The following is a 22,738-nucleotide window of genomic DNA, read 5'->3' as shown; positions in this document are numbered from 1 at the left end:
GAAAAAGCATTCGACAAAATGCAACACCCCTTCATGATAAAGGTCTTGAAAAGTTCAGGAATACAAGGAACATATATAAACATAATAAGAACAATAAACAGCAAACAGACAGTCAATATCAAATTAAATGGAAAGAAAGTCAAAAAGAATCCCCTAAAATCGGGAACAAGACAAGGCTGTCCACTATCTCCTTATCTATTTAACACAGATCTTGAACTTCTGTCTAGAACAATAAGACATCAAAGGGAGATCAAGTGGGATACAAATTGGAAAAAAAGAAGTCAAACTGTCACTATTTGCAGACAATAAGATAGTATGCATAAGTGACCACAAAAACTCTACCAGGGAACTTATACAGCTGATAAATATCTTCAGTAATATTGCAGGATACAAGTTCAATTCAAAAAAATCAGTAGCTCTCCTATATACAAATAATGAAGAAGCTGAGAAAGAAATCAGAAAAACATCACCCTTCACCATAGCCACAAATGACATAATATACTTGGGGTAACACTAACCAAAGAAGTGAAAGACCTGTTTGATAAGAACTTTAAGTCTTTGAAGAAACAAAATGAAAAAGATACCTGAAAATGAAAAGACTTCCCATGGTCTTGGATAGGTAGGATCAACATAATAAAAAATGGCAATCCTGCCAAAAGCAATCTATAGACTCAATGCAATCTCCATCAAAATTCCAACACAATTCTTCACAAACCTCGAAAGAAAATTACTCAACTTCATATGGAAAAAAAAAGGATAGCCAAAACAATCCTGTACAATAAAGGAAATTCCAGACACAATCGCCATCCCTGATATCAAGCTCTATTATAGAGCTACAGTAATGAAAACAACTTGGCATTGGCATAAAAGCAGACAGGTTACCAATGGAATCAAATAAAAGATCCAGATATTAATCCACACACCTATAAAGACCTGATTTTTCACAAAGAAGCTAAAATTATATAATGGAAAAAGAATCTTCAACAAATGGTGCTGGCATAACTGAATGTCAACATGTAGAAAAATGCAAATAGAGCAGTATCTATCCCCAAGCACAAAACTCAAGTCCAAATGGATTAAAGATCTCAATAAAAATCTGACCAACCTGAAATAGATAGAAGATAAAGTGGGAAGTAGACATCAATGCATGGGCACAGGAGACCACTTCCTAAACATAATCCAAGTAACACAGGCACTGAGAGCAATTATAAATAAACGGGACCTCTTGAAACTGAGAAGCTTCTGTAAAACAAAGGACACAGTCAATGACATAAAAAGGCCATCTACTGAATGGGAAAAGATCTTCATTAACCCCACATCAGACAAAGAATTGATCTCCAAAATATATTTTAAAAAACCTCAAAAAATTTTGCATACAAATGGATGGAAATAGAAAACACTATCCTGAGTGAGGTAAGCCAGACCCAAAAAGAGGAACATGGGATGTACTCACTCATATTTGGTTTCTAGCCATAAATAAAGGACATTGAGCCTAAAATTAGTAATCCTAGAGAAGCTAAATAAGGAGAACCCAAAGAAATACATATAGGCATCCTCCTGAATATTAACCTTCATCAGGCAATGAAAGGAGACAGAGACAGAGACCCACATTGGAGCACCAGACTGAAATCTCAAGGTCCAAATCAGGAGCAGAAGGAGAGAGAGCACGAACAAGGAACTCAGGACCACGAGGGGTGCACCCACCCACTGAGACAGTGGGGTTGCTCTATTGGAAGCTCACCAAGGCCAGCTGGACTGTGACTGAAAAAGCATAGGATAAAACTGGACTAGCTGAACATAGCGGACAATGAGGACTACTGAGAACTCAAGAACGATGGCAATGGGTTACTGATCCTACTGCATGTACTGGCTTTATGGGAGCCTAGGCAGTTTGGATGCTCACCTTACTAGACCTGGATGGAGGTGGGTGGTCCTTGGACTTCCCACAGGTCAGGGAACCTTGATTGCTCTTCAAGCTGTTGAGGGAGGGGGACTTGATCGGAGGAGGGGGAGGAAAATGGGAGGCGGTGGCGGGGAGGAGGCAGAAATCTTTAATAAATAAATAAATTTTAAAAAAATAATAAAAAAACTCAAAAAATTAGACATCAAAATTCCAAATAATACAGTTAAAAATGGGATACAGAACTAAACAGACTATTCCCAACAGAATAATCTCAAATGGCCAAAAGACATTTTCAACATCCTTAGCCATCAGGAATGCAAATTAAAACGACTCTGAGATAACATCTTACACCAGTCAGAATGACTAAGATCCAAAGCACCAATGATAGCTTATGCTGGAGAAGAAGAGGAGTAAGGGGAACACTCATCCATTGCTGGTGGGAATGCAAACTTGCACAACCACTCTGGAAAGCAGTACAGCGGTATCTCAGAAAATTGGGAATCAACCTACCTCAGGACCCAGCAATACCACTCTTGGGCATATACCGAAAGGATGTAAAATCACACTACAAGGACATTTGTTCAACTATGTTCATAGCAGCATTATTTGTAATAGCCAGAACCTAGACACTACAGAGATTCCCCTCAACTGAAGAATGGGTAAAGAAAATGTGGTACACTTATACAATGGAGTAGTACTCAGCAGAAAAAAAAACAATAACCTCTTGAAATTTGCATTCAAATCTATGGAACAAGAAAAAAATCATCCTGAGTGAGGTAACCCAGACCCAGAAAGATGAACATGGTATGTACTCACTCATAGGTGAATACTAGCTGTAAAGCAAAGGAAAATGAGCATATAGTCTATGACCCTAGAGAAGCTAAATAACAAGGTGAACTCTAAGTGAAACATTTATAGATCCCCCTGAATAGGGGAAATATTCAAGATCTCCTGACAAAATTGGCAGCATGGGGGAGGGGAAAGGGAAGTCAGAAGGGGAGGAGGAAATAAGAAGAAGAAGGGATAGGAGAACTTGAGGGAACAGGATAGTCAAGATGGAAGAAGGACAGAGACGAGAGCAAGGAAAGAGATATTTTGATTGAGGGAGCCATTATGGGGCTAGCAAGAAACCTGGCACTTGAGATATTCCCAGGAATCCACAGGATGACCCCAGCTAAGACCCTAAGCAACAGTGGAGAGGGTACCCAAACTGGCCTTTCCGTGTAGATAGACTGATGGCTATCTTTTTTAGTTTGCTTTGTTTTGTCTTGACTTTTTTGATGACTATCTTAAATGTCACCATAGAAACTTCATCCAGCAACTGATGAAAACAGGGGCAGAGTCCCACAGTGAAGAGTGGAAGGAATGAGAATATGAGCAAAGAGGCCAAGACGATGGTGGGTACACCCACAAAAATAGCTTACCCAAACAACTAAAAGGGAGCTCACCAACCCTGGCCTGGCAGGGAAGGAACCAGCATAGGACCAAACTAGACCCTCTAAATGTGGGTGACATTTGTATGGCAGGGGCAAAATTTGGGGCAACTAGTAGTTGAACCAGGATTTGTCCCTGATGCTTGTACTAGCTATTTAGAACCCATTCTCTTTGGATGGATACCTTGATAAGCCTGGATATATTGGAGAGGGCCTTGGTCCTTTCTCAGAGCAATGTGCCTTACCCTTGCTACAGAGTGGCTGATGGTGGTGGAGAAGGTAGAGGGAATGGGAGGAGGGGAGGCAGTGGGAACTGGGATTAGTATGTAAAATAAAAAGAGAGTTTGTTTTCTCTTTTGAAAAACATTTAAAAACAAAAAAATATGTATAAGACTCTGAAAACAAATTAGGAGAGAACAAACTCCATACACTAGTCCTCTGACTCAACATGAAAGATATGACATACACATGTGCATGCACACACACACATACACATACACGCACACACATACACAGCGTCTTAAATATAAAATAGAAATATTCAAGTAAGGAGACAAATTCCAAACTGTTATTTCAATAGATAAATATAATTCTCCAACACAACCATAATCCCCATATGAAGTAAAAAATAGAGACAAAGATATGGCTCAGCATTTAGCAGGTAAAGGAAGTCTGACAACATTCATTAAATCACCAGGTCCCTCACTCAATGGTCAGAAAGAAAACTGACTTCTGAAACTCACCCTCTGACCTCAACATAGTGCTTTGACAATCGCATGACCAAAATCATGGATGGAAACAAGCACACCAATCTACCATCAATAACTATATAAATTACAATCAAATAAATAAAAACCTGCAACACTCCAGTTCACTGATATTTCAGCTCACACTTATTTCATTTCCACTTTCAATAGTTTGATTTTTTTCTTAGAAATCAGAATATAAACCTCGCATTTTGTAATTAGTGAATATTATTTTTAATACAAACTTTATTGAGACATAATTTACATAGTATACAATTCATTCAGTTATAATATGAACATTTTATGTATGGGAGCACACATAAAATCCCAGCACTCAGCAGCCTGAAGAAGAAGATTGTTACAAGTTATAAACCAGCCTTGTTGATGTGGGAAGAACCTGTTTCAAATAAAAAATTTTTTAAAAAAAGATGACAATTGAGACATTTCATTGTATGGACTGCTAAGTTAAACCAACATAAAAGTATCTTGATTCCAAAATTTGAGTTTAAGAATATGTTCGTTTTGAAAAGAGGTTTTTCTTCTGTTTTCGCAGAAGATGAGAACCTGTGGATTGCTTCCAGACCAATGTGGTATGATAGACTACGCCCCCTGAAAGGTTGCGTGAAACCCCTCAAAAAATTACTTCGCCCAATAAACAGCAGGAAGCAGTTTGGAGAAAAATAACTACACCTATATTTCCAAATATTGTCTATAAATGTTTGTTTATATTTAAAGGGGGATATGATATAAATATGAATAATTTGCATTGTATAGATCTTGGTTTATTGATACAAATTTAAGGTAAATTTTGTTATATGGTACATGTATATTTCTGCCCTTGATTAAGGTAGTTATTTAATGTAGTTCATTTAAAATGTAATATATAATTAAGAAATATAGGCTAATAGATAATCATCTATAATAGGCAAGCTTGTAATCATGTTAGTTAGATTTCTAGATGTATAGAGATATATTTCAGTTAGTTAGGTATTCTTCAAATCTTTCAGAGACCTTCAGAATATGGCATTTAAAATGTTTTAAAAATTTGGAACTTTGCATGTCAGTGAGACACATCTGTTCATGGCAGCACCAATGTACTTCAAGAGGAAGATGGGCATTGAAGAGGCTCCTTATGGAGTCTGTTAGATGAACTGGATATGCAGGATCCACAGAGAAATTACTGAACTTGCCTAAAGGTAAGACTAATCCTTCGGGGTTCCTGCTTCATGAAAGAGTCTGCGAGACATTAAGAGGATGCAAAAGAAAGTGACAGGCAAACTGCCAAGATAGGCATACCTGTCTTTGAAATTTCCTGCTTCATGGAAAAGTCTGCTGGATACTATGAGCCTGTAGACTGAAGATGGATGTCCCAGCGGTACAGAAGAATTTTGGGAGACTGTCCAGGCAGTAAAATGTCTCTGTCAATTCTAGAGTTTTGGACATGGCTTAAAATGTACCTCCCTTCATGTTTACTTGGGTAATAATATATCCTTCTGGAGTTTTTGATGAAGTTGGAAAATAGATAGTTATAGTTATAGTTTTCCTTAGTTATAATAAAAGATAACGTAGATATAAATATTGTAACTGTAATTCTTGCTAGAATTTTACTGTTAAAGCCCTCCTTTTTATTTAAACAGAAAAGGGGAAATGGTGTGGGAGATCCTTCTGTCTATGTGATGAGTTTCTTAGTTAATAAATAAAGAAATTACTGGGAGGTGGTGGCACATGCCTTTAATCCCAGCACTCGGGAGGCAGAGGCAGCCTTGAGTTCAAGGCCAGCCTGGTCTACAAGAGCTAGTTCCAGGACAGGCTCCAAAGCTACAAAGAAACCCCATCTTGACAAACAAAAAAACAGGAAGAAAGGAGGGAGGAAGGGAGGGAGGGAGGGAGGGAGGGAGGGAGGGAGGGAGGAAGGAAGGAAGGAAGGAAGGAAGGAAGGAAGGAAGGAAGGAAGGAAGGAAGGAACTGCCTTGGCCTGTTGATAGGGCAGAAGTTAGGTAGGCAGGGAAGACAGAACTTAATGCTGCAAGAAAGAAGGGCAGAGTCACAGGAATCCATGAAGCTGCTGCCACTGGAGACAGGTGCTCTGAAACTTTGCTGATAGGCCACGACCTCATTGGGATGCACAGATTAATAGAAATGGGTTAAATTAAGATGTAATAGTTAGCCAATAAGAAGTTAGAGCTAATAAACCAAGCAGTGATTTAATTAATACAATTTCTGTGTGATTATTTAAGGGCTGGGAACTAACAAGTGACTCCCTTCTTACTACAATAGCATCTATGTGTCTACTATCAACTCAATAGTTATGAGTGTTTTGTTCTGAGTGTCTCACTCTTACCTTGATCGTTCCTTTAAATACCTTTGGATCCACACAGAAACAGTGAGCCAAAATTACAGTAGGTCCTAGTGGGCCCCCCTCAAGGACTAGGTCGTGAATCCTTGTGGTGCAGACCTGGGGAGACACCTGCTCTGGAGCATCTCACTCTGCCTATCTTGCTGTGACTGGTGGCCTTGCCTTAGCCAGGCAGGCGTGTTACTCTCTGGTCTCAGCAAGATGATGTAGCACTTGGGGATGAAGATGCCACCCAGAAGGCCAGCTGTGGAGGCCAGGATGGAGAAGATCTCTACAGCCACAGTGGACTTGCCCCGGGCACTGTGGTACAGGGGCAGGAACGCTATCCAGACACTGCAGAAGAGCAGCATGCTGAAGGCCAGGAACTTAGTCTCGTTGAAGACATCTGGCAGGCCCCTGGCCAGAAAAGCCACAGAGAAGGTACCCCCTGCCAGGAACCCCAAGTAGCCCAGCACACAGAAGAAGATAGTGCCAGAGCCCTCCTGGCACTGGATGACAATGTGCTGGGGCTCCGAGACCATATCCCTGTCTGGGAATGGTGGGGAGGTGGCCAGCCAGACCCCACAAAGAACAACCTGCATGAAGGAAGCAATGAGGACCACTGAGGTGGAAGCCCCAGGGCTCAGGCACACCTGGATCCTGGCCCCTGGCCTGGTGACCCTGAAGGCCAGGACCACTGTGAGAGTCTTGGCCAGAACAGAGGAGACGGCCACCGTGAACACCACAGCAAAGGTCGTCTGACGCAGGAGACACGTGAGGACACTGGGGCGGCCAAGGAACAGCAAGGCACACAGGGCACAGAGGGAAAGGGAGATCAGCAGGAAGTAGCTGAGGGTTCTGTTATTGGCCCTGACCACGGGGGTGTCCCTGTGCTTCAGGAACACTCCCAGAACCAGGACAGCCAGACCAGCCAGGAAGAGTGCCACCAAAGCCAGCATGAATCCCAGAGGTTCCTCAAAGGCCAGGAAGATCTCTGTCCTGGGCAGGCAGCGGTCTCTGGTGTGGCTCGAGTAATGTTCCTTGGGGCACAGGAGACATCTCTTCATGTCTACGGGAGACACAGACACCATTTCTGCAACACTGTGCCAACTGCACCAGCTCAATAGGATGCACCCCAAGCACTCCCTGCCCTTACAGCCTTTCCATCAAGTCATGGATTTATGAATTATTCTTGGTGACCAGGGCTGGGATGGGTGATATTAGAGGCAGAGGCACAAAGGAAAATGCTGCATGTTCTGTGTCGGTTTTGTGTGAGGATTTTTGTTTCTGTCCTCAGTGTCTCATGGAACTCAGGCTGAGTGGCAAGGATGGATATGAACTCCAAAGCCTCTTTCCTCAACCTCTTAAGAGCTGTGATTATACACCTGCACCACTTTACCTAACCTATGCTTGTGTGTGCAGGTTTGTTTGTGCACCCATGTTTATAAGTGGATGCACATGCTTGTCAAGACCAGACATTTAACATGTGATATAATTCCTCAATCTTCCCCCTTATTTTGCTAACTAAACTTATTTGTATATTTTGTGTGCATATGTATGTTTATGGGCTCAGGCATGCCCTGGTTTGCACATAATGGTAAACAAAACTTTCATGAATTTGTTATTCTCTTTCTACAATTTAGATTCCAGAAACTGAAATTATGCTGTCAGGGATGACATTGAATACTTTAACAGATGGGCCATGTAAACAGTCTCCACAGCTTCTTCTTTTATAATGACCTCTTTTATTTTACTTGTTGAGAGTTTTGTCTGTACATATTTATCGAAATCATGTGCATGTCTGGAATGTGCAGAAGTCAGAAGGAAGCGGCATTTTCCCTATAACTGGAGTTATACTTGGTTGTGACCACCATGTGGTGTTTCTAACTGCTGAACTACCTCTATAGGCCCCTTTTCAACTTAATTTTTAAGACAGAATCTTTTACTCAACATAGAGATCACTTAGTTGACTATACTGGCAGGCCACAATGCACAAAGACCCTCCTGTCTCTGCCCCATGGGTGCTGAGATTAAAGGTCTCTTGTGTGAGTTCTTAACAGTTCATTTCATTGAAACAGTACCAGTAATTGGTCAAATTAACAAATGTTTTAGACTGCGCTGTGTCCCCAAAACTCATTTGTCGAAATCCTGCACCTAAGCACCTCAAAATGAGATATATTTCTCATGGGTAAACTGGAGATGAGTAATAAAGGTTAAATGAGGTCTCCGGGTTAAATTAGGTAGACACTAACTCCAACAGTGCAGTTATTCTACTAAGAAGGTGGAGCTGGAGCTGGGGGTGGTTGCACATGACTTTAATCTCATGATTTAATTTTAGAGGAAGGGGCAGGTGGACTTTTAATAGTTTGGGGGAAGACTGATAAATGTAGTGACTTCCAAGTCAGCCAGGGCTGCAGAGACAGTGGCTCAAAACCAAACAACAAGCCAAAAGAAGACACACACACACGCTCACACAAAAACACATACACACTCACACAAACACACATAACAACAATGAAATGAGAGCACCCATTGAGGATATTCTCTTCCAAGGCCTCACAAAACACCAACTCTGGTGAAAACTTGGCTTTGCTTTCCAACTTTCAGAATGGTAAAGGAATAACTTCTGTAGCTGAAATAGTAGGGAATGTAGTGGTCCATTGCCACTAAACTTCTGGGATTAATCCCACTAATACAAAGCAAGAAGAAAGTCACAAAAGGACATCCCCCATGCTACTCCAATTATAGGAGTTTTGAAAAGCAAGTGAAATCATCAGTGTTAGCAAAAGCTAGCGTTCTGACTACACGACCACTAGAAGCTTGTGAAAGCATTTTATGCCTGTTTCTTGATCAGGGGTCAAGGATGTGCACTGTTTGATAGAGGAGAATTCATTCTACATTCTAATTATGGGTAGCATGCTTGTCTTTTAGGATAAAGCATTTACCTAACAATATCTCTTAGCAGAGCTCTGGCTGGTGTTCCATGGGACAGCAAGGACAGTGCAGTGTTTTGGAGGATGGGTGTGGGGGTTTGACTTAGAATAGCCCCAAAGTCACGTATATTTAAATGATTTCTTCCTACCTGGTAGATGTTGGAGATGGATAGGGAGGTGGAACATTGTGGGATGAGGGGTGTCACTGTGGGTAGTCTTTGAATGTTCAGACTCACACACCTGGCCCACTCTCCACCTCACTGCCTGCCTGCTGCCTGTAGATCAGAATGGAAACCCTCAGCTACTGCCTGGCACAATGCTTCCTGCCATGATGGTCATGAACTAAGTAAGCCCCCAGTTAAAGCCTTTTTGTTTAGAAGTTGCCTTGGTTATGGTGTCTCTTCAGAGCAGTGGATGGTAACTAAGACAATGGAGAAATACAGGAGGCTCAAAATTCCCTTTGATCCCTCAGATTCCAGATCCACATGTCCTTACCTTTTTTGTCTGCAAACTGTCCCTCGGGGCAGGGACTGCAATCAAAACAGCATTGGGGCACTCCCAGCCTGGGCACTTGGCTGAACCCTGGAAGGCAGCTTTCACTGCAGACAGAGGTGGGCACCTAGTAACAGTGAGCATAACGTCACCAGTGACTCTTTAGGGATACAGATGCTTGACCTCACCCTAAGAACCAGAACAGGAGAGTTCCCTCTCAGCCCACTAGATGAGAAGCCTTTCAGAAACATGTCTATCAGAGCAGATGGCAGACTGGAAAGGTACCTTTGAGTGTAATAAACAGAACTACATTTGATTTACTTGGCTAAGGGATTAAATACATAGCTAAAAAGTTTGATGTGTTATCTTCCAGTCTCTCTGGGGCTCCTGCATCAACAATTGAAGATATGGGGGCAGGAGAGAAGGTTAAAACTACAGACTGCTCTTCCAGAAGATCAGGGTTCAATCCCAACACCAGTATAGCAGCTCACACTGAACTCCAGTTCCAAAGGATCCACTGCCCTCCTTTGGCCTGCAAGACACCAGTACACAAATATAGGTGCAGGGAAAGTTGCATACATGCAAAATAAAATATAAGCAATAATTGTGGGTATTGGCAGTCATTACAAAAGTCCATATAGCCTGGGTATGATTTTCTTGACGTCTTCAGATTTCTGCATTTTCTGAAACTCCAGCCAGCCCTGTGGCTTCCTCATGGACTCCATTTCTAACTCAAAAGACCTGGTTATATCTTTTCTTTTTCTTAATCTACCTCTGTGATGCTGTTGAGATTTACAGTTTGGCTGACCTTGTGTTTAACAATTAAATTCTAATAACAAAGCATCATCCAACTTCAGTAAGAGCAGAAATGCAGTTACTGACTCCCCAAATACACACAGAGAGAGAGAGAGAGAGAGAGAGAGAGAGAGAGAGAGAGAGAGAGAGAACGCACACACACACACACACATTCACAGCATACTCAGTGGCCCTCTCATTTACCTGCGAACTGCCAAGGATGACCCAGTTTATCTTAGGATAGCTCTACCTCCAGGCAAGGATTATGAAGAAGGAAGTGTGGGTGCTGACATTTCTGCCACAACAGAAGAAAGCAGAAAACCCTCCCCAGATCACGGCCATTGAAAAATTCTTCAAAGGAGTCCTGGAAACACATAGTATGTGTCTTTCTTTCATGCTTGAGAAATCCAAGAATGGGAATCTCATTCTCATGTGGAAAACCTTAAGAACACCATTGACTGGAGAGGCCACCAGAATGAAGTTAGATAAAGTTGTAGAGGAGGGGACTTTTTCTTCCTTGGCACAGGACAGGACGCTGAGCCATTTCTATGTACCGGACTCCACACATAGACATAAATAACACAACACTGGCACTTGCCCCCCCCCCCGCCCTCTTTTGGCGCTTGGCATTGGGAGCTGGGTCCCAGTCCTCGGGGGCGCCCGGGCGGGCTGCACTTCCTTTGTTTCTGCGGCCTGCCTACACCAAGGAGGGTAGGCGCTTTGTTTGCGAGCTGCCCAACCAGCACGGAGGCCTGATCTCTCGGCCCCAGGAGAACCAGCGTTGGGGTGAGTTTCTGGCCCGCGGCGCCAGCCAGGCACGGGGATCTCGGGGGTCCCTTGGCCTCCTGTCTTTCTTGGGCTCTCTGCAGGACCTCTATTCCCTGGTTACTGCCTCTTTCTTCCTGGCCCACCCAGCTTCCGTCCAGAGCCCTCCCCACTTGCCCCCCCCCCCGCCCTCTTTTGGCGCTTGGCATTGGGAGCTGGGTCCCAGTCCTCGGGGGCGCCCGGGCGGGCTGCACTTCCTTTGTTTCTGCGGCCTGCCTGCACCAAGGAGGGTAGGCGCTTTGTTTGCGAGCTGCCCAACCAGCACGGAGGCCTGATCTCTCGGCCCCAGGAGAACCAGCGTTGGGGTGAGTTTCTGGCCCGCGGCGCCAGCCAGGCACGGGGATCTCGGGGGTCCCTTGGCCTCCTGTCTTTCTTGGGCTCTCTGCAGGACCTCTATTCCCTGGTTACTGCCTCTTTCTTCCTGGCCCACCCAGCTTCCGTCCAGAGCCCTCCCCACTTGCCCCCCCCCCCGCCCTCTTTTGGCGCTTGGCATTGGGAGCTGGGTCCCAGTCCTCGGGGGCGCCCGGGCGGGCTGCACTTCCTTTGTTTCTGCGGCCTGCCTGCACCAAGGAGGGTAGGCGCTTTGTTTGCGAGCTGCCCAACCAGCAAGGAGGCCTGATCTCTCGGCCCCAGGAGAACCAGCGTTGGGGTGAGTTTCTGGCCCGCGGCGCCAGCCAGGGACAGGGATCTCGGGGGTCCCTTGGCCTCCTGTCTTTCTTGGGCTCTCTGCAGGACCTCTATTCCCTGGTTACTGCCTCTTTCTTCCTGGCCCACCCAGCTTCCGTCCAGAGCCCTCCCCACTTGCTCCCCCCCCCCCCCCCGCCCTCTTTTGGCGCTTGGCATTGGGAGCTGGGTCCCAGTCCTCGGGGGCGCCCGGGAGGGCTGCACTTCCTTTGTTTCTGCGGCCTGCCTGCACCAAGGAGGGTAGGCGCTTTGTTTGCGAGCTGCCCAACCAGCAAGGAGGCCTGATCTCTCGGCCCCAGGAGAACCAGCTTTGGGGTGAGGTTCTGGCCCGCGGCGCCAGCCAGGGAGGGGGATCTCGGGGGTCCCTTGGCCTCCTGTCTTTCTTGGGCTCTCTGCAGGACCTCTATTCCCTGGTTACTGCCTCTTTCTTCCTGGCCCACCCAGCTTCCGTCCAGAGCCCTCCCCACTTGCCCCCCCCCCCCGCCCTCTTTTGGCGCTTGGCATTGGGAGCTGGGTCCCAGTCCTCGGGGGCGCCCGGGCGGGCTGCACTTCCTTTGTTTCTGCGGCCTGCCTGCACCAAGGAGGGTAAGCGCTTTGTTTGCGAGCTGCCCAACCAGCACGGAGGCCTGATCTCTCGGCCCCAGGAGAACCAGCGTTGGGGTGAGTTTCTGGCCCGCAGCGCCAGCCAGGCACGGGGATCTCGGGGGTCCCTTGGCCTCCTGTCTTTCTTGGGCTCTCTGCAGGACCTCTATTCCCTGGGTACTGCCTCTTTCTTCCTGGCACACCCAGCTTCCGTCCTGAGCCCCCCCCACTTCGCCCCCCCCTCTTTTGCCTCCAGGCGGGCTGCACTTCCTTTGTTTCTGTGGCCTGCCTGCACCCAGCAGGGTAGGCGCTTTGCTTGCGAGCTGCCCAACCAGCACGGAGGCCTGATCTCTCGGCCCCAGGAGAACCAGCATTGGGGAGAATCAGCATTGGGACGAGCCAGGGTTGGGCACGGAGACCTGATCCCTTGGTGCCAGGAGAGCGAACATTGGGGAGGCCACGTTGGGTAGGCAAGGAGACCTGATCTGGTAAAAGAAGATCCATAAGGGAGTATTTGGAAGAAGAGATGGGCAGACGCCAAGGCAAGAATTCGCCCAACAAACTGAAAAGCAACATGAAGCCACCAGAAACCAGCGACCTCACAACGGAAGGACATGAACACCTTAATCAAGAAGGAGAAAAGATTGACTTCATGAAAGTGATTGACGCCCTTAAACAGCATGTAAAAAACGCCCTTATAGAAATGGATGAGAAATATAACAGAAAGTTTGAAGAATTGAATAAATCAGTGAATGATACCCTAGAAAACCAAGGAAAAACAATCAAACAGATAATGGAAACAGTTCAAGACTTGAAAACTGAAATAGAGGCAAAGAAGAAAACACAAACAGAGGGCCGGCTGGACATGGAAAATCTAGGTAAACGAATAGAGACTACAGAAACAAGCATAACCAGCAGAATACAAGAAATAGAAGAAAGACTCTCAGATTCTGAAGATACCATAGAGAAAATAAACACTATGATCAAAGAAAACAGCAAGTCCAACAAACTCTCATCACAAAACATTCAGGAAGTATGGGACACAATAAAAAGACCAAACCTAAGAATAATAGGAGTAGAAGAAGGAGAAGAAGTGCAGCTCAATGGTCCAGAAAATATATTTAATAAAATTATAGAAGAAAACTTTCCCAACCTAAAGAAAGATATACCTATGAAGGTGCAAGAAGCATACAGAACACCGAATAGGCTGGATCAAAAAAAAACATCCCCTCGCCATATAATTATCAAAACACAAAGCATTCAGAATAAGGAAAAAATATTAAGAGCGGCAAAGGAAAAAGGCCAAATTACTTACAAAGGTAAACCTATCAGACTTACACCTGACTTTTCCATGGAAACCATGAAAGCCAGAAGGTCCTGGATAGATGTACGACAGAAACTGAGAGACCATGGATGCAAGCCCAGATTACTATACCCAGCCAAACTTTCGTTCACTATAAATGGAGAAAATAAAATTTTCCAGGATAAAAACAAATTCAAACAATATGCAGCCACAAATCCAGCCTTACAGAAAGTAATAGAAGGGAAATCACTAACCAAGGAGTCCAATAATGACCACAATAACTCAGGCATCTAGAGACCCTTCATCAACACAAACCAAAGAAGGGATACACACAAACTCTACGACTAAAAAAAAAAATGACTGGAGTTAACAACCACTGGTCATTAATATCACTTAATGTCAATGGTCTCAACTCACCTATAAAAAGGCACAGGCTAAGAGATTGGATACGAAAACAGGATCCAACATTCTGCTGTTTACAAGAAACACACCTCAACCACAAAGACAGGCACCTACTCAGAGTAAAGGGTTGGGAAAAGGCCTATCAAGCAAATGGACCTAAGAAACAAGCAGGTGTGGCTATACTAATCTCTAACAAAGTTGACTTCAAACTTAAATCAATCAGAAGAGATGGAGAGGGGCATTTTATATTCATAACAGGAACAGTTCATCAGGATGAAGTCTCAATCCTGAACATCTATGCCCCTAATATAAAAGCACCCACGTACATAAAAGAAACATTGCTAAAATTCAAGGCAGCCATCAAACCGCACACACTAATAGTAGGAGACTTCAACACTCCTCTCTCACCAATGGACAGGTCAATCAGACAGAAACCTAACAGAGAAATAAGACAATTAATGGAGGTAATGAAACAAATGGACTTAACAGACATCTACAGAACATTCCACCCAAATAGGAAAGAATATACCTTTTTCTCTGCAGCTCATGGAACCTTCTCGAAAATCGACCACATAGTCGGTAACAAAGCAAACATCCACAGTTACAAAAAAGTATTACTAACCACCTGTGTCTTATCAGATCACCATGGATTAAAGTTAGAATTCAACAACAAGGCTACCCCCGGAAAGTCCACAAAGTCATGGAAACTGAACAGCCAACTACTGAACCATACCTGGATTAAGGAAGAAATAAAGAAAGAAATTAAAGTCTTCCTGGAATTCAATGAAAATAAAGAAACAACATACTCAAACTTATGGGACACTATGAAAGCAGTCCTAAGAGGAAAGTTCATAGCACTAAGTGCCCACTTAAAGAAAACAGAGAAAGCTCACATAGGAGACTTAACAGCCCACCTGAAAGCTCTAGAAAAAAAAGAAGCAGACTCACCTAGGAGGAGTAGGAGACTGGAAATAATCAAACTGAGGGCTGAAAACAATAAAATAGAAACACAGAGAACAATCCAAAGAATCAATGAAACAAAAAGCTGGTTCCTGGAGAAAATCAACAAGATTGACAAACCCCTATCCAAACTAATCAAACGGCAGAGAGAGAATTTGCAAATTAATAAGATCAGAAATGAAAAGGGGGACATAACCACAGATACAGAGGAAATTCAGAGAATCATTAGATCTTACTATAAAAGCCTATATGCCACAAAACTGGAAAATGTAAAGGAAATGGATACCTTCTTAGATAAATATCATTTACCAAAGTTAAATCAGGACCAGGTGAACAATCTAAATAGACCTGTTAGTCGCGAAGAATTAGAAGAGGTTATCAAAAACCTCCCTACCAAAAAAAGCCCAGGACCAGATGGTTTCAACGCGGAATTCTACCAGAACGTCCAAGAAGACCTAATACCTATACTCCTTAATGTATTTCACAATATAGAAACAGAAGGGTCATTACCAAATTCCTTTTATGAAACTACAGTTACTCTGATACCAAAACCACACAAAGACTCAACCAGGAAAGAGAATTACAGGCCGATCTCACTCATGAATATCGATGCAAAAATCCTCAACAAAATACTGGCAAACTGAATCCAAGAACAAATCCGAAAAATTATCCACTATGATCAAGTAGGCTTCATTCCTGAGATGCAGGGCTGGTTCAACATACGAAAATCTATCAATGTAATCCAGCATATAAATAAACTGAAAGAAAAAAACCATATGATCATTTCATTAGATGCTGAAAAAGCATTCGACAAAATTCAACATCCATTTATGTTAAAAGTCTTGGAGAGATTAGGGATACAAGGGTCATACCTAAATATAATAAAAGCTATATACAGCAAGCCGACAGCTAACATAAAATTAAATGGAGAGAAACTCAAAGCCATCCCGCTTAACTCAGGAACACGACAAGGCTGTCCACTTTCGCCATACCTCTTCAATATAGTGCTGGAAGTTCTAGCAATAGCAATAAGACAACATAATGGGATCAAGGGGATTCGAATTGGAAAGGAAGAAGTTAAACTTTCGATATTCGCAGATGATATGATAGTGTACATAAGCGACCCCCAAAACTCCACCAAAGAACTTTTACAGCTGATAAACAGCTTTAGTAATGTGGCAGGATACAAGATCAACTCCAAAAAATCAGTCGCCCTCTTATACACAAAGGATATGGAAGCAGAGAGGGAAATCAGAGAAGCTTCTCCATTCACGATAGCCACAAACAGCATAAAATATCTTGGAGTAAACCTAACCAAGGAAGTGAAAGATCTATTTGACAAGAACTTTAAGGCATTGAAGAAAGAAATTGATGAGGATACCAAAAAATGGATGGACATCCCTTGCTCTTGGATTGGGAGGATCAACATAGTAAAAATGGCAATTCTACCAAAGGCAATTTATAGATTCAATGCAATCCCCATCAAGATCCCATCAAAATTCTTTACAGATCTGGAGAGGACAATAATCAACTTTATATGGAAAAACAAAAAACCCAGGATAGCCAAAACAATCCTATACAATAAAGGATCTTCTGGAGGCATTACCATCCCTGACTTCAAACTCTATTACAGAGCTACAGTAATGAAAACAGGGTGGTACTGGCATAAAAACAGAGAAGTCGACCAATGGAATCGTATAGAAGACCCGGATTTTACCCCACAAACCTATGAACATCTCATTTTCGATAAAGGAGCTAAAAGTATACAATGGAAGAAAGAAAGCATCTTCAACAAATGGTGCTGGCATAACTGGATGTCAACCTGTAGAAGAATGAAAATAGACCCATATCTATCACCGTGCACAAAACTCAAGTCCAAATGGATTAAAGACCTCATTATCAGCCCGAAAACACTGAACCTGATAGAAGAGAAAGTGGGAAATACGCTACAACTGATGGGCACAGGTGATCGCTTCTTAGGTATAACCCCAGAAGCACAGGCATTAAGGGCAACATTGAATAAATGGGACCTACTAAAACTGAGAAGCTTCTGTAAAGCAAAGGACACTGTCACTAAGACACAAAGGCAACCTACTGACTGGGAGAAGATCTTCACCAACCCCGCAACAGACAAAGGTCTGATCTCCAAAATATATAGAGAACTCAAGAAACTAGACTGTAAAATGCTAATTAACCCAATTAAAAAATGGGGCACTGAGCTGAACAGAGAATTCTCAACAGAAGAACTTCAAATGGCCAAAAGATACTTAAGGTCGTGCTCAATTTCCTTAGCAATCAGGGAAATGCAAATCAAAACAACTTTGAGATACCATCTTACACATGTCAGAATGGCTAAAGTCAAAAATAACAAGGATAGCCTTTGCTGGAGAGGCTGTGGAGGAAGGGGTACCCTCATCCATTGCTGGTGGGAATGTAATCTTGTGCAACCACTGTGGAAGTCAGTGTTTCGGTTTCTCAGGAAATTCGGGATCAACCTACCCCTGGACCCAGCAATACCACTCTTGGGAATTTACCCAAGAGATGCTCTATCACATGTCAAAAGCATTTGTTCAACTATGTTTATAGCAGTATTATTTGTAATAGCCAGAACCTGGAAACAACCTAGATGCCCTTCAATGGAAGAATGGATGAAGAAAGTATGGAATATATACACACTTGAGTACTACGCTGCGGTAAAAAACAATGACTTCTCGAATTTTGCATGCAAATGGATGGAAATAGAAAACACTATCCTGAGTGAGGTATCCCAGACCCAAAAAGAAGAACATGGGATGTACTCACTCATAATTGGTTTCTAGCCATAAATAGGGGTCACAGAATCTACAATTGGCGAACCTAAAGAAGCTAAGTAAGAAGGTGAACACAAGGAAAAACATATCGTTATCCTCTTGGATAAGGGAAGTAGACAAAATTGCCGAAGAGAAAAGTGGGATCTTGGGGGTGGGGTGGGAAGGGGGTAAGGGGAGATGGGGAGAGAAAAGGTAGAAGGGAAGGAGGGGGACTTGGGGAAATAGGAGGATCGGGATAAAGGAAGGTTGGATAGGGGAGCACGGAACCACAATCCTTAGTTAAGGGACCCACTTTAGGGTGGGCAGGAGAATTGACCCTAGAGGGGCTCCCAGGTGCCCAAGCTGAGGTCCCCAGCTAGTTCCTTGGGCAGCTGAGGATAGGGAACCTGAAATGACCCCATCCTAGCGCAATACTGACGAATATCTTGCATATCATCTTAGAACTTTCATCTGGCGATGGATGGAGATAGAGACAGAGACCCACACTGGAGCACTGGACTGAGCTCCCAAGGTCCCAATGAGGAGCAGAAGGAGGGAGAACATGAGCAAAGAAGTCGGGACCATGAGGGGTGCACCCACCCACTGAGACAGTGGAGCTGATCTACTGGGAGCTCACCAAGGCCAGCTGGACTATTACCAAAAAAAGCATGGGATAAAACTGAACTCTCTGATCATGACGAACAATGAGGGCTGATGAGACGCCAAGGACACTGGCATGCAGTTTTGATCCTACGCAATCTGCTGGCTTGGTGGGAGCCTAGCCAGTTTAGATGTTCACCTTCCTAGATATGGACGGAGGGGGGAGGACCTAGGACTTACCACAGGGCAGGGAACCCTGACTGTTCTTTGGACTGGAGAGAGAGGGGGAGAGGAGTGGGGGGAAGGGGAGAGGGGTGGGAGGAGGGGGAGAAGAGTGGGAGGAGGGGGAGAAGAGTGGGAGGAGGGGGAGGGAAATGGGAGGCTGGGAGGAGGTGGAAATTTGTTTTTTTTTCTTTATTCTTCTTTTATCAATAAAAAAATGTTAAAAAAAATAACACAACACTGTTTCAAATTTTGTTAATAAATATCAGGGTCTGAATCTCAAATGTTTCCCAAAGTCTCTTGTATTGGACCACTGGTTACAAGACAGTGGGTATAGAAAGAATGATTGAATCTTGATAGTACAGTAGTTTCAATGTAATTGGCCAAAATGAGCTCATACAGAGAGGCACTATGGGGGATTTGACTTTGTTAAAAGAAGTGTGTCATTGTGGGGGTGGATTTGGGGTATCATATATGCTCAAGCCACACCCAGTGACCCAGTTCACCTCTTGTAGCCTACGGGCCAAGATTTTGGACTTTCAGTTCCTTCTCCAGGACCATGTCTGCCTGCATGCCACCATGTTGCACCAAGATGATAATGAATTAAACTTTTGAAAATGGAAGCCACCACAATGAAATGTTTTTCCTTTATAGGAGATGTTGGGGTCATGGTATCTCTTCACAGCAACAGAAACCTTAACTAAGACTGAAGTTGGGTTCTGCAACTTGGGTATTGAATTGATAGGCCTGATAATGCTTCTGTTTCAATAAATATGGACCATGGGACAGTAGATTAGAAAAGCAGTAGAAAATTTTAAGTTATGCTTAATGCTACTATTGCCATACTAATAAAAGCATAGAAGAACAAGGGACTGAGTCTGATTAGATTAACTATGGGCCGGCCTCAAGAAGTTTCATCTTGTGTCATTATATATGAGAAATATGTAACCTGATTTCTTACTTTGATTTTATATGAGATTACAGTTAAGAAATTGCATGAATCTCAGAAGAGACTGAATTTTGGTCTTTTAAACATGCTTCAACTGTGATAAACAGTGAGAACTTTGGACAATGTGCTAAATGAAGTTTTTATTATAATATTGTCACAAGCTGAGGAGTCAGGATATGGAATGTGGTGGTTAGAATGTAAATGGTCCACATAAACTCATAGGAAGAGGCACTATTAAAAGACATGGCTTTGTTGGAGAAGGTGTGGCCTTGTTGGTGGAAGTACATCATTGTGGGGGTGAGCCTTGGGGTATCATATATGCTCAATCCATACCAAGTGACACAGTTCACTTCCTCTTGCCTACGGGTCAAGATGTAAGACTCTCGGCTCCTTCTCCAGCATTTTTCTGCCTATATGCCTCCATGATCCATAAGGATGATTATGGATCAAATAAACCTCTGAAAATGTAAGCCTCTCCATTAAATCCTTTTTCTTTATAAGAGGTGTCTGGCTGTGGTGTCTCTTGACACTAATAGAAACCCTAAGTAAGAGAATGCTTCTGACAAGATCAATGGATTAATTCCTCAATGGATTCGCAATCTGATAAATTAGTATACATATTAGAAATAGAACATGGGACTAGGTTTGGGGTAGTGGGACATAGAGGCTATGCACTGGTCAGATATAACTTGTTTACCTATCTAATCTATCAAGATCCCTACCACCTCACTTCCTAAGCCACATGCACTCATCAGCAACCTCTCCCACCACACATGTCTGTTGTCCTACATGACATACTGCGTCAAGCATACACATCCAGAGCAATTGATACATCTGACCCTGAATCCCTCAAACCATGGGATTTGTCATTGTGGTTGAAATAAACTAACACAGTAAGTAAACTGAATGTCTATTGAGTCCACTTTCCATATGGTCTATGGGAAGATATTTAACTGAGTGTATCACTATCTTCATCTTCTCATAACAGATCCCAAGCACAAAGAATATATTTCCAAGGTAGTACCAGCTACAGATTCTCATTGTATTTTGTACATCTTGTATGTCCAACTCCCCCCCACATTTCCACAAGTGTGGGTGGTGTAAATATGTATGCATGTATTTGTACACCTATGTGGACTCATGTTCATGTATAAACAAGCACATGTGGAGGCCCAAGGTTAATGCTGGGAATCATCCTCAATTGCTTTTCCACTATGTTCATTGAGGCAGAGGCTCAAAGGAAAACCCAGAGTTCACTGATATGGCTAATCTTACTCATCAGGTTTCTGTGGACATCTCCTTGTTTCCATCCTCCAGGGATGAAATTACAGGTGAGAACCATTGTCCACTACGCATGTACAAGTGTTCTGGAGATCCAAATTTTGGTTCCTGTACTTGCATACAAAACACTTTGACCACTGGCAATCTCCTAACCCCATCTTTTACATTTTCCTTTTTGCTCATGAATTAATATCATTCAGAGAAATATCTCTAGTGAGATAAACAGCATAGCCATTTATAACTGACTGACCCAATCCAAAGCCTCATCAATTTGGTGCAGAAGTAGCAATGAAGACCCCTGAACTGAAATTTCCCTGTGGCTTAAACACACTAGGACAAGAGTCATCTCAGCAACTCACTTGGATTTCCTCCTTCAAATAGACCATCATTTTGTTCCCCGAAGAGACTTGAGGGTCTATCATTCCTACATGGACCAAGCGAAATACACCCTCAGGGGTCTTCTGCCCTTGGAAAATGTCAAATTTTGTCACCAAATCTCCATTGGCATCAAATATAATTTCACTTCCATCAGGAGTCTTGAAGTGCACATTCCTAAGAGCTTGAAGCAGCTGAGGAAAGAAGGGAGACATTGTAGACCAACCAGGGGTAGTCTGGAGTCTTGTCCAAAATACCACATTCCATTCACCTCTGCAGTGAGACAGAGTCACTTCAATCCACCATTGGGCATAAGGGAGATCAAGTATGTGTGATATATTCAGGAACTCACAAACATATTTCTCTCCTCTCTCTCTCTCTCTCTCTCTCTCTCTCTCTCTCTCTCTCTCTCTCTCTCGTGTGTGTGTGTCTGTGTGTGTGTGTGTGTGTAGATCATTAACACTGTATAATCCACATGACAACTCTCAGGAATGTTTTTCCTTCTGCTGCCATGTGAATTGGGGAATCCAACTAATGCTTGGGGACAAGTCCTTTACTCACTGAGCCATCTCAACAGCCTTAAAATTAAACCAAAAAACATGACAATGTAGTTCCTGCTCCCGGGTCTCATTTGGCTGTGCACTATTGTCCTCAGTCTTCCCATCACACTCAGAATACTCCAAACTCTAGGAAGACCTCCACAAACTGGGCTCAGCTCACCTAGACTGCCCACTGACTCCCACAGTTCATCAGTCCCAGCCCTGTGGCTCTTCTGTTTGTTTCCATTCAGGGCCCTGACATGCTGGGCCTGCCATCTGCAAAGCTATGATTTTTACCCATGGTAAGACTTCTCATCCTCTTGTCTGGAACTCAGATACTTGCTGAGGTTCTGGGTTTGGGTCCCAGCACCATGTAAGTTGGGTATAGTGGTACACACCCAGAATGCCTGCACTAAAGATGTGGAGGGAGGAGGAACAGTAGCTCAAGGTTATCCTTAGTTGCAAATTGGAAGTCAGCCTGGACTACCTGATAACCTGTCTTTCAAAAAAAATAGCCAGGGGACAAATCACAAACACAATTAAGGGGAAGGAGTATAACAAGTGCAGATGGGGAAAATGAGTCAAGGGAG

At 43.4% G+C, this 22,738-nt stretch overlaps 1 protein-coding gene across 1 annotated transcript in view; it reads right to left on the bottom strand.

Annotated features, from left to right (window-relative positions):
* Nucleotides 1-6,509: 6,509 nt before the first annotated feature.
* Nucleotides 6,510-22,738, bottom strand: part of LOC142856609 (vomeronasal type-2 receptor 26-like) — a 236,154-nt gene continuing 219,925 nt past the window's right edge. The window contains exons 4-6 of the mRNA XM_075984354.1: nucleotides 21,594-21,803; nucleotides 9,846-9,969; nucleotides 6,510-7,486 (exon numbers count right to left, since the gene is read on the bottom strand). Of these exons, the coding sequence (XP_075840469.1) occupies nucleotides 6,510-7,486; nucleotides 9,846-9,969; nucleotides 21,594-21,803 (1,311 nt within the window). The remainder of the gene's footprint in view (nucleotides 7,487-9,845; nucleotides 9,970-21,593; nucleotides 21,804-22,738) is intronic.

The sequence above is a fragment of the Microtus pennsylvanicus genome, chromosome 1, assembly GCF_037038515.1.
Source record: "Microtus pennsylvanicus isolate mMicPen1 chromosome 1, mMicPen1.hap1, whole genome shotgun sequence".
Classification (NCBI taxonomy): Eukaryota; Metazoa; Chordata; class Mammalia; order Rodentia; family Cricetidae; genus Microtus; species Microtus pennsylvanicus.
Note: the sequence above shows the minus strand (reverse complement) of the source record. Positions and strands in the feature narration are given on the sequence as shown.